Genomic DNA, 12183 nt, shown 5'->3' with positions numbered 1-12183 from the left:
GCGATGGGAGGCGAGTGGGCTCTCCGCAGAGGCCAGCTTAGCCCGCAGGAGCTGCCTGTGAGCAGGGGGCGGGAGGGCACTGCCGCCCTGTGGCTGCTGGGCTTCCCGGATCGCGGCTCTCTGCGCACGGGTCGCAGGGTCCTGTGACTCTGTATCCCCTCCCTCAAACCGCCCCCCTCGCGAGGCCGCGCCGCTGGGTGCCCTGTGTCGACAGGCAGAACCCCACTGCCCGCCCCTCTCAGACCCGCCTCGGCCCGCCTCGATGGTCCCCGCGCACTCAGCCAGCGGCCTCTGCTGTGTCTGCTGCTCCTGCTGGGTCTGCTGCTGCGTCCGGTTACCCGTGAAGACCACGCCGGGCACCTCCAGCACCCCAAGTCCGCGGGAGCGCACGCGGGCCCTGATGCGGGACTTCCTGCTTGTGGACGGGTGGCTGCAGTGTGTGCAGGCTGCTGGGGGCCACTGGGGGCCTAGCCCGGCCCCGGGCAGGGCAGGAGGTCCGGAGCATGCAGAGCTAGTGGGGAGGTTCCCTCACACCACCCCTGGATGTCCTCTCCATCATCTATGGATGCCCTTCCCCTTCTCTGTCATCCCCTCCCTGGTGGGAACCCCTCAGCCCAGGCCTCAGCTGCTCCTAGTTTGGTCTGTGTGACAGTGGGAGGTGGGGGACCCACAGGCTGGCCCAGGCCAGGCAATGTGTCCTGCCTCATCCCAAGACCTAAGGAGCCCACCTATTTGCCTTGACCTCCCTCCAGCCACAACGACATGCCCCTGGTCCTGAGGCAGTTTTACCACCACGGGATACAGGATGTTAATCTGCGCAATTTCTGCCATGGCCAGACCAGCGTGGACAGGCTGAAAAATGATCTCGTGGGTGCCCAGGTACCAAAGGGACACACAAGGTGCCACCATGGCTGCTGGGGAATGTGGGGCAGTTTGGGGGCCTCAGAGACCACAGGTTAGTCACATTGGAACTAAGTTACCATAGTGACCTAGAAAGTGCCATGCCATGGATGCTGGGGGAACAGGGGTCACAGTGAGCCAACCTGATGGGCATCCAAGTACCACAGAAAAAGCAACGCATTACATGTGACTTCTGGGCACACTGAGTGTTGTGCCAGCTGAGGAGGCGATGAGAAGCCCAAGGAGCTCCAAAGCCCAAACTAAGCCCTTGCCTTCCCTCAGTTCTGGTGAGCCTACATCCCATGCCGGACCCACGAACGCGATGCTGTGCGCCTCACCCTGGAGCAACTTCACCTCATCTGCCTCACATGTGCCTCCTATTCTGAGCTGGAGCTTGTGACCTCAGTTAAAGGTAGACGGGGGACTTCCCTGGTAGTCCAGAGGTGAAGACTCCACGCTTCCACTGCAGGGGCCTCGGGTTTGATCCCCAGTGGGGGAACTAAGAGCCCTCATGCTGCGCGGCACGGCCAAAAAAACAAAACAAAATGGTAAAGTGACTGGTGGTGGTAGGTGTTAGGGACTTCAGTTAGCTACCCCTGCCTCTGAAAATGATCATCTGACCTACCTGCCCCCAGCTCTCAACAATACCTGGAAGTTGGCTAGCCTCATTGGTGTGGAGGGCGGCCACTCACTGGACAGGGGCCTCTCCATCTTGCGTACCTTCTATGCGCTGGGTGTGCGCTACGTGACACTCACCCACACCTGCAACACGCCCTGGTGAGCACAGTGCAGATGGTAAGGGCCCAGTGAGGCAGGGATCTGCCCAAGATCACGCTGGGGCCCAAAGCAAGTTTACCCCTGGGATCCAGCCCTGAACCTGGGGTTGGGAGGGGAATGGAGGTTTGCAGAACAAGACTGAATCCCCAGAAGGGCCCTCCTACTGCCAGGCACAGCCCAGTTTGGGTCCCTCCTCTTGCATCAGGGAGTTGCAGGTGTAGACGGTTCGACAGAACCTCTTTCTACGCTCTTGTAGCCAAGTCATGGCCACCAGTCAGACTGCCTCCTGGCCATCCTGCAGGGCACAGAGCTCAGCAAAGGGTATCCACCCCTTCTACAGCAATGTCAGTCGGCTCACCGGCTTTGGCGAGGTAAGGACCCGGCTTCCGTACCCTGCCCCACATGAATGTACAGCCCCGCCTGTTCCCTACAGATAAATACACACAAGATAAATGCAGCCCTCATGCCCTCTCCCCATCCTGTCCCTGCAGAAGGTGGTGGCAGAAATGAACCGCCTGGGCACGATGGTGGACTTGGCCCATGTCTCGGATGCTGTGGCACGGCGAGCCCTACAAGTGTCACAGGCACCTGTCATCTTCTCCCACTCAGCTGCCCGGGGTATGTGCAAGAACACTCGCAATGTTCCTGATGATATCCTGCAGCTTCTGGTGAGAGACTGCCCTGGCCCTCAAACCTAAAGCAAGAGATTCAAACCAGGAGCCCTTGAACCTGAGCCTCTTCTCTCTCCATTTCCTCAAACGCCAGGTTAAATATCTTCTGCCCCCAAAACCCACGGTCCACAGCCCCTGAACTCTTCAGCCCTAGGTGGGGGTCTAGGTGGTAAGATACTCCTCCAAACCCGGAAACCCAGGGCCAACACACCACCCAGGCCAGGGCTGCGGCTCCTCCATTCACACAAACCCAGAGAGGAGATGACTCTGACCTCAAAGCCAGGGATGAACACCTTCCTCACAGGGGCCGAGAGAGTGAACAGGCAGCTGGCTGTGCTGGGGGCCAAGCTGACTGTCCACGGGTCCGCCCCTGCAGAAGAAGAACGGTGGCATCCTGATGGTGCCCTTGTCCGAGTGGGTGCTGCAGTGCAACCCGTTAGCCAACGTGTCTACTGTGGCAGGTGAGCCTCACCCTGGGCTCTCTGAAAACTCGGATTTGGAGCTGAAGCTGGGTCCAAATTTAGGGAGGATTTCAGAAGAGCCCCAGTGGTTTGACCCACCTACTGGCAATAGGTACAGCACCCAAAAACCCAAGAATGGACAGTACACAGCACCTTGGTGCCACGTGGAACTGGAGCCACAGAATCAAAACTGCGATACGGATGGGTATCAGGGAGGCTGTCAGACACTGCTTTATGTCAAACACATAAAGAAGGTATCCACTATCAGAACCGTTGGTTGACTGACTTTTTTTCACATCTTTCTGACAAAATTCGTGACGTTGTGAGTACCACAAGCGTCATTACACTTCTGTTCAAGATGTAATCTCAGGCTCACAATCATTGTTTAGCTTCTGTATATTGCAGTGTACATAAAGGTCTGTATTAGTCTGGTTGGGCTGTTAGAGTGAAATACTATAGACTGAATGACTTAAACAGCAGAAATTTATTTTCTCACAGTTCTGGAGGGTGGAAGTCCAAGATTAAGGCATTGAATACCATAAGAATTGGTTTCTGGTGAGAATAATCTTCCTGGCTTGCTGACGGCTGTCTTCTTGCAGTGTCCTCACACGGCCTTTCCTCTACGAGCAGAGGGAGAGAGATCTCTGGAATCTATTCCCCTTCTTATAAGGACACCATCAGTCCCTGTCAGATTATTACCTCACCCTTATGACTTCAGTTAACTTCAGTTACCTCCCTAAAGGACCTATCTCCTATCTTCTACAGTCAAATTAGGAGGGGCTTCAACATACAATTTTTCGGGGGACACAATTCAGTCCATAACAACAACTTAAGATAGCTTTCTCTGATTTTCAGTCTTTCACTAATACCTCCCTCTTTGTCTACGAGTTATTCAAGTTTCCTTAATTTTTTTTTTTTAATTTTCTTACATTATCCCTTCCCTTTAAATGCTGTCTTCACTTCTTAATTGGCATTTCTTGCAAATGAAGGCACCTTTCCTCACAATATATTGATTACTCTCCCCACTGTAACACAGCGTCTTCTCCCATGACTTTCCCGAAATGGTTCCACTTTTGTTCATAAAAGTTTAGCCATCCAATCAGATGCTTTATTTTCAGTTCCCACAGCATGTTGCCTTTGGGAAACAACTGACTCCATTAAATGGTGCTTCTTTTAAAACTACCTTCCTTTATGTTTTATAGCAATCTTATGATTTCTGTTGGCATACCACCTAGCTTCTTTCTGATCATTCTTTTTATTTTTATTTTTCAGTTGTTACTCTCCTCACTCCTTAGCGTTAGATACTACATACAGTTGGCCTTCTTCTCACCTCTTATATACTCTCTCTCTTACTCCAGCAGCTTTGTTTACCATTTAATATATTATCTGCCAGGCGCCTTCCATCTGTTACCAACATCTCTCCCTCTGTCTTTGTCATTTCCGCCTTCGCTATGCTCTCTCAGCTCTCGCAGGCAGATCTATTGAACACAGGAATCTCAGTGGAAAATACGAGTACGTTATTTTTCTACTGAGTAAAGCCCTTACAGATCACATGGTCCTGATCCATCTTGCAGCCACGTCATCTGGACTATTTGCCCTCCCATGTCACAATAGCAGAGGACCAGACAAGAGGGACACTGGCTCCTAATGACCTCAGCTCAGAAGTGATACACTTGATTCTGCTTCTTTGCCACTGGCCACAACGAATCAAAGGAAAACAGTTGAACTACAAAGGAGGACGAAAAATGTAGATAAGCACATAGGATATTTGATGAGCACTATCTCGAGGTGACATCACCTCCCATCAAACTTTTATTTCACAGAGAAAACACAGACTATAAAGCAAAAACACCCCAAACTACCTTCTTCTCTTTACGTCCAAGAATAGCTTTTTGACATAGTTTATAAATACCTATTCTCACTTCCTCAGTATCTTCCATTCATTTTCACACCTCATTGGTATTGTTAAGGTTTTCCTCTTTAGAGATTTTATTTTGGCCCCCTCCCATTAAAAAGCTGCCCCCCTTCCATTAAAAATTACTCTTGCTTGATGCCAAGTAACTCTCTAGTTACCTTTTCTCTCTTCCTAATTTCACAGTGCAGTTGATCAAAAATTGTATTTATTCTCATTGTCTGTATTTTCTTATCTTTATGTACCTCGTGACTCACACAATTTTGCTCTTTTCTTTTTTTTTTTTTTTTGCGGTATGCAGGCCTTTCACTGTTGTTTCCCATTGTGGAGCACAGGCTCCGGTGGCGCAGGCCCAGCCACCACGGCTCACGGGCCCAGCCGCTCCGCGGCATTTGGGATCTTCCCGGACCAGGGCACAAACCCATGTCCCCTGCATCGGCAGGCGGACTCCCAACCACTGCGCCACCAGGGAAGCCCTGCTCTTTTCTTCTTACTTATCTGCACTGGAATTGCATTCACCAACATTTAATTTGTGATTAAATTGAGTGAATATTGTTTGGTCATTCTGTCACCTTTCAGCAATGTTTGATTTTGTTGATCAAACTTGTCATCTCAGAAAAATCTTTCACCTTAACAACAGTAGCATCTTAACCTGCTACTTCTTCCTCCTGCCTCTGGACATCCTTATCTCTTTCATTGGGCACTCTCACTCTGCCCTCTGCCAAAAGATGTGTATTTCTCAGAAGCTCTCTTCTGCCCTTGATAGATGGTCTCATCTACTCTTGTGATTCCAGCCACCATATATATCACAGATCTTGACCTAAAACTTACATCTCTCTCTCCTGAGTCTCTTACAAACTTAGCTAATTGCCAACTGAACAACTCTGCCCAAATATAACATGGACACTTCAAATTAATTATGTGACGTTACTGAACGATTAATTTTACCTTCAATACTTACTTCCACTATTCATCTCTCTACATCATTTAGACCACCACTATTTGTACACTTGTCCAAGTTGGATACTGGGGGAACACGCAAGACTCTGGACTCTGACAACCCTCAGAATGGGAGAAAATAGTTGCAAACGAAGCAACTGACAAGGGATTCATCTCCAAAAAATATAAACATAAATAAATTTGTAAACTATATAAGCAACTCATGCAGATCAATATCCACAAAAACAACCCAATGAAACAATGGACGGAAGACGTAAATAGACATTTCTCCAAAGATGGCCAACAAACACATGAAAAGATGCTCAACATCACGAGTTATGAGAGAAATGCAAATCAACACTACAAGGAGGTATCACCTCACACCGGTCAGAATGGCCATCATCAAAAAATCTACAAACAATAAATGCTGGAGAGGATGTGGAGAAAACGGAACGCTCCTACACTGTTGGTGGGAGTGTAAATTGGTACAGCCACTAGGGAGAGCAGTATGGAGGTTCCTTAAAAAAACTACAAATAGAACTACCATATGACCCAGCAATCCCACTACTGGGCCTATACCCTGAGAAAACCATAATTCAAAAGGAGTCATGTACCAAAATGTTCATTGCAGCTCTATTTACAATAGCCAGGAGATGGAAACAACCTCAGTGTCCATCGTCGGATGAATGGATAAAGAAGATGTGGCACACATATACAGTGGAATATTACTCAGCCATAAAAAGAAACGAAATTGAGCTATTTGTAATGAGGTGGATGGACCTAGAGTCTGTCATACAGAGTGAAGGAAGTCAGAAAGAGAAAGACAAATACCGTAGGCTAACACACACACACATATATATATATATATGGAATTTAAGAAAAAAAATGTCATGAAGAACCTAGGGGTAAGACAGGAATAAAGACACAGACCTACTAGAGAATGGACTTGGGGATATGGGGAGGGCGAAGGGTAAGCCATGACAAAGTGAGAGAGTGGCATGGACATATATACACTACCAAACGTAAAATGGATAGCTAGTGGGAAGCAGCCGCATAGCACAGAGAGATCAGCTCGGTGCTTTGTGACCACCTAGAGGGGTGGGATAGGGAGGGTGGGAGGGAGGGAGATGCAAGAGGGAAAGATATGGGAACTTATGTATAACTGATTCACTTTGGTATAAAGCAGAAACTAACACACCATTGTAAAGCCATTATACTCCAATAAAGATGTTAAAAAAAGAACACTTGTTTTTTCTTTTGTTTTGTTTTTTGTTTTTTACCTTTTAGTTTAAATTTTAGTTCCTGCCCCCAAACATCCATTAAGCCCCCAGGAGAAGGAAAAGGGGATGTGACTAGCAATAGAGAGAAACTTTCTTCACAACAATGGCCATGGCAAGCTTAGGCACTTTTGGTGAAATCTCTCTGGGAAGTACTGGCAGAGGAATAAAAGGCAAACTGACACAGAAGTATTGCCTGGTGTGCATTTCCAGGCTCTGCCTTCTTTCTCATGTCTTGGCGGCAGGTGGAGGAAGAGGAGAAAAGGTTAAAACTTTTGTATCAACCGGCAGAATAAGCTTATAACATCCTCTCACTAGCTCTGCATGGGTTCTAGTCTCTGCAGCACTACATAAGCTTTGCCCAAAGTAATGAACAGTTGAAAGTCCAACGTAATACTTCACCAAACAACTTAAAAATGCTTGCACACTGGAAAGGATTCAGTTGCAGAGAACACAAATGGACCCAGAGCAACTTTTGCCAAAAGAGAATATTGTGCTAAATGTACAGCCATAGCTCTTTTCCATATGAAGAAACAGTCAGAAGGATAAAAGAACTTGGTCAAAATCACACAAGCAAGTAGGACAGAATCTGGTCTGTCTGTCGTAAGGGTTGTGTTCTTTAACCACCAGGCTAGCTTTTCCCAAACCTGATGCATGCACAGAATAACTATACACCTCTGTTTGCCTTGACTATTCCCTGTTTATACGTATGCCTGCTGCAGTTTTTAATATTGCCCACTTTGACTCCCCAAAGCAACCGAGAACACACAATAATTTGGTCACTCTATCCATGGACCACTGTGGTGGGACTGCCCAGGAAGCTTAAAAGTGCAGCCTCCCGAGCCCTACTCCAGATCTAGAGAAGTTTTCTTAGGGTTGGCTCAAGAATCCAGGTACAAGTCTTTTTCAGTGCTTTTGTGAGTCTCTCGCTCTCGTAAGTTAATAAACCATTTATTCCGCCTTCCCCAGATGCCCAGCCAGGTCCTGTTAAGGTAGGAGTCCCCCCGCCACATCACAGGGATGCTCCCAGTCAAGTAATCTCTGGAGCCGTGGAGAATCTGAATGGTCTCATGCTGGCCCACCTGCCATGACAAACCTCCTCCAGAGCATTCCCCTTCACAGTTTACATTCTACCACTCCCAAAGGCAGTCCGCTCCAATGAGGCCTGACTTCGTCTGTCCTAACGTGTACCCGCTGATTCAAGCAGTTTAGGAAGAGAAGGTGCTGTGCTTCTCAACCACGGTGGCCCAACCTCTAAAATGGTAGTCGAAGCAGTCTCTACCTCCTGGGAACAACGCCTCTGCAACAGCCCCATTAAACGAATGTCCCATCTTTGCTTTTTCAGGGTCGGCCAACGGGGAGTCCCCTCCTCAAGAAGGTTCTCTCTCATTGCCACACTATCAGAGGCTGCCCCAAATGTGCTTGCTTCCTGTGGGCCTGATCAGGCTAAGGGCAGAGTTGTCTCTTTCCTGCTCTGAGGCGGACCGAATCGCCTTAGTAACACCTCTTCACACTGTTGACCATGCTTCTCACGGGGGCTGCTGCTGAGTCTTTATCTCATCCTTTCATGGTGGAGAGAGAGGATTCTAATGACTTTTACTTCTAGGGGAGAGGGGCCTGTAGCGATTATGTTGTCATTTTGTATTATGTCCTTTTGTCATGAATTTGTTTTCAATTTCATGTTAAAATGGGCCCACCATTCCCACTTTGTGAGGTCATTCAGCACCCGCATTTTGCACCTTTAACATCTCTCTCAGTATCACTTGGAAATGTTTGAAATGGCAGGAGCTTGTCCTCACATTCCTATCAGCTGTAAACCCGGAGCCCCGACATGAACCTAACCATTGAGCAGAACACCTCTCCACTACCTGTGTACCACTGCGAAGGCCCCTTAACCTCTTGGTTTTTTTAAGTCCTCAGTTGTAAAAATTTCAGGGTGCGATGAATTTATATTGGGGGCAGGACAAGGTCGAGAAGAGTGTGTCTTTGCTTTTATTCTTCTAAACTGGAATGTCTTCCCTCTCTTCCCCATGGGTCCAAATCTCACTTGTCCTTCAGGCCCACTGCAAAGGAGCCTTCCCTGATTCCCCAGTCCACACAAATCTCTGCCTCTTAGGGTTAGTGCCATACAACCTAGCTGTCTCGTCTCTTACGTTAATCTTGCCTCTCAAGCCAATCACAGAATGTGGGTCTCTCTTGCCCTCCTGTGGCCCCTGGGGCTGTGCCAGACCACCAGCACGCCCCACCTGGGGTGTCTACTAGACTACGGCATTGGTGGGGAGGCCCAGGTGTGAGGGGCCAGGCAGAGTACCTCTGCCTCTACCCTGTTCTCCTCCAAAAAACTGCCCCTCCTCCTGAAGCCTGCCCCTCAAGTCACAGGTTCCATATATGACCTCACTGGGTAGTGATGCCCTCAAAGGCCTTCTCACAGATTCCATGGTAACAGATTCCATGGTAACTGACAACCAAACAGATTCGCATCTGGTGGAGAACTGGTAGGGAAGTTTCTCTGACTGTCAGAGACAATGTCGGACTTCATAGGCTATATATACTCAACCCTGTGCTCTGTTCCCTGGGTGGGCAGTGCAGCAGGTACACCCAGACCGGCCACCTCCACAGGAGGTATGGGATACAATCCACCTCACCTGGCTGGCACATGTTTTTGTGGGGCCTGCCAACTATGTACAACTGAGCACACTCCCACATGTAAGTAATACCAGTGACCTGGGACAACTTCAGGGACCCACAGGGCTCACTGCTGAGGACAAGTGAAAGGTCATCCCTGGACAAGTGTGCAGGACGGTTCTAAGCTTTATAATGTAGCCTTCCCCTTTGGGCTACAGGATGCTTCCATTCAGACCCTTTCCTGAATGGCCTCTCAGCAAAAGACAAGTGCATTTTTGTTGGCAAACGGTAAATGGAGCAGTTTGAGGAAGAGGGCCACAATTAGAAGCACACCTTCAAACCCAGGCACCTCTGTGCTGTCATGCAGACATCTCTATCGGTCCTCTCAGACACATCCCATACTGAGTTGCTGAGTACTCGGGGACAGGGTGGTGCCATATTGATGGGAAGACCGGAAGAATGAAGCGGGGGGGTGATGAAGTGCTAATGAGACTGGAGGGCTGAGGAGATGGTGTCCCAGGAGGCTGCGTTGATGTGAGCCTAGACTTGGTACCCAGACCCCGGTTCTGAGTCTCCTGATCACTCTGCCTCAGTATTTAGCCTTGTTCTAATCTAGATAAAAGTACCAGAGGGCTAGAGTTCAGTGTGGTTGAAACAGGCAGTATAACTGGGGCCCAAGAGGGGTTGCCAAGGTGAGAGGGGTTCTTAACAGATTTGTATTAGATTATTTCTTTCCAAAACTTGAAAGACATTTCCATTAAAGCCTCAGAAGTGACAGACTGCAAGAAATGTTTTCTCTGTTATGGAAGGGAGAGATGGAGAGGATCATGAGTGCAATTTCTTTCGGGTTCTACTGTTTTCCCTGGAAACGGTGAAGAGACTTCCTCATCTGCTGCAGCCGTAGGCTCTAGGGATTGCTTTTGCAGCCAGTGTCCCTTCTCTAGGGACTCATAGAGGTGATGGGCCAAGGCTGTGTTTTGGATGTCAAGTAGATTAAAGGTCTTCAGCCAGAAACTGGGAGAGACATGAGAGGGGGAAATTGTGGCAGGAGGCTGTGCACAGCACAAGTGACTGATCAGTTCTGGTTTTCTCTGCAGCAGCAGTGGCTCCCGTTTGTCCTCCCACACCCGGGCACTACCATGTCCTCTACCGAGGGTGTGGAGAAACGCAGTTGGGCTGGCATGGGGAGACATACTGCCTGGTTGGTGGCTACCGGGCCTACGGGGATGTTCCTTTGGCCCCACCAGCAAAGGTGGAAGCAGTGAAGCCAGTCCCCAGACGTGCTCCCAAACGAAAGCACTCTTCAGAAAGTTCGGACGAAGAGCTGGGCTGCTCCAGACCCAAAAACCGGCGACTGGAGCATGGTGGACCTGCTCCCTGAAGCAAGAACAGGATGGAGAGTCAGGCAGCATGCACCCTGCCCCGAGGTTCACATGCTCCTTTACTGCCAGCCCTTTCTGTCCCCAGTGGGGTCCCTTACTGCTCAATAAAATGTTGGTGTGTAACAGATTTCTAGGGTCGCCAGTGCTCAGACTTAGGTCACTACCCCTGTGCTAGGCACTCCTGCCACCTGGGAAAGGTTCCAAAGGTGGAACAGCTCCAGGGGGTGCCAGGGATCAGAGCAAAAACTTGAGAGGCTGGGGATGAAGGAGTTTGGGCACAGTCCCTAAAGCATCTCTGTGGTTGAGCTTCTGTGAGAAGGCACATCCCCAGAGAGAGAGAGAGAGAGAGAGAGAGAGAGAGAGAGAGAGAGTGTTGAGGAGAGGGGGTCTCTAGAGGAGGCAGCTACGGGGAGGGCCTGAGGCTGGAAATGGGGAATGGCGTGTGGCCTCTGAGTAAGCACAGGCACTTAAGCCCTTGAGGTTTCTGGGAAAGCTAGAGCCACGAGGGCCACGAGATAAGGCAAGTGTAGCAGCAGAACCCAGGTGCCAGGTCTTTCCTCAGAACCTATACTTCTCCACGAGGCCGGGCCTTCCACGCTGAGGTAGGAGGGATCCTGGCCAGAAGGTCAGCCAGCAGCTCTGGGAGGAAGGTTGCTGCGGTGGGGGCTCTGCTGCCATGGAAATCACTTCATTTCCTTCCACTCAAATAGCCTGCTGACTGGGTTCCTGCTCTGTTGAGTAAAAGGGCCGCTGACTCTCCCCAGAAGGTCGTTCAGTTCACATCCCCAAAGTCCCTCTATTCAGGCCCTGGGGAGGTGTAGCGACTCCTGAGGGCGCTCTTTCCTGAGGCTGGCTGACAGAAGTGGGAGAGGTTCCTGACAGTTCCCAGGCGCTGGTTGAAGTCCCCAGAGAATGGTTATGAAGGTTGGGGAGTCAAGTAGGTGGAGAGAGAAGGTCGGGCGCAGAGGGCCCCTTCCTGAATCCCGAGTTCACATGGTTACCCCCCCATTTCCAGAAACTATCTCTTCCCCCACACCAGCCCCCATGGCCCAGTCCCGGGAAACCGGGAGCCCAGAGCACTTGTGGCCACAGAGACACTGGCACGCAGCCCTCAGGGTGTGCGGGGCCGGCTGCAGGCAGCTGGGGACAAGGTGTGCTCCCGGGAGGCCTCCTGCTGAACGTGGCCCTCTGAGAGAAGCACCACAGCTTGGACAGGAAGGTTAAAGGCCGGGGAGAGCA

At 49.9% G+C, this 12183-nt stretch overlaps 1 protein-coding gene across 1 annotated transcript; it reads left to right on the top strand.

Moving 5' to 3' along the window:
- Positions 1-3: 3 nt before the first annotated feature.
- Positions 4-12122, top strand: LOC132499927 (dipeptidase 2-like). Its single transcript, XM_060114589.1, is given in 10 exon segments — positions 4-57; positions 215-426; positions 753-879; positions 1183-1312; positions 1536-1677; positions 1979-2048; positions 2169-2345; positions 2725-3063; positions 7907-7929; positions 11960-12122. Coding segments are annotated over 10 exon segments (1437 nt in total).
- Positions 12123-12183: the final 61 nt, after the last annotated feature.

The sequence above is a fragment of the Mesoplodon densirostris genome, chromosome 12 (genome assembly GCF_025265405.1).
Source record: "Mesoplodon densirostris isolate mMesDen1 chromosome 12, mMesDen1 primary haplotype, whole genome shotgun sequence".
NCBI lineage: Eukaryota > Metazoa > Chordata > Mammalia > Artiodactyla > Ziphiidae > Mesoplodon > Mesoplodon densirostris.
Note: the sequence above shows the minus strand (reverse complement) of the source record. Positions and strands in the feature narration are given on the sequence as shown.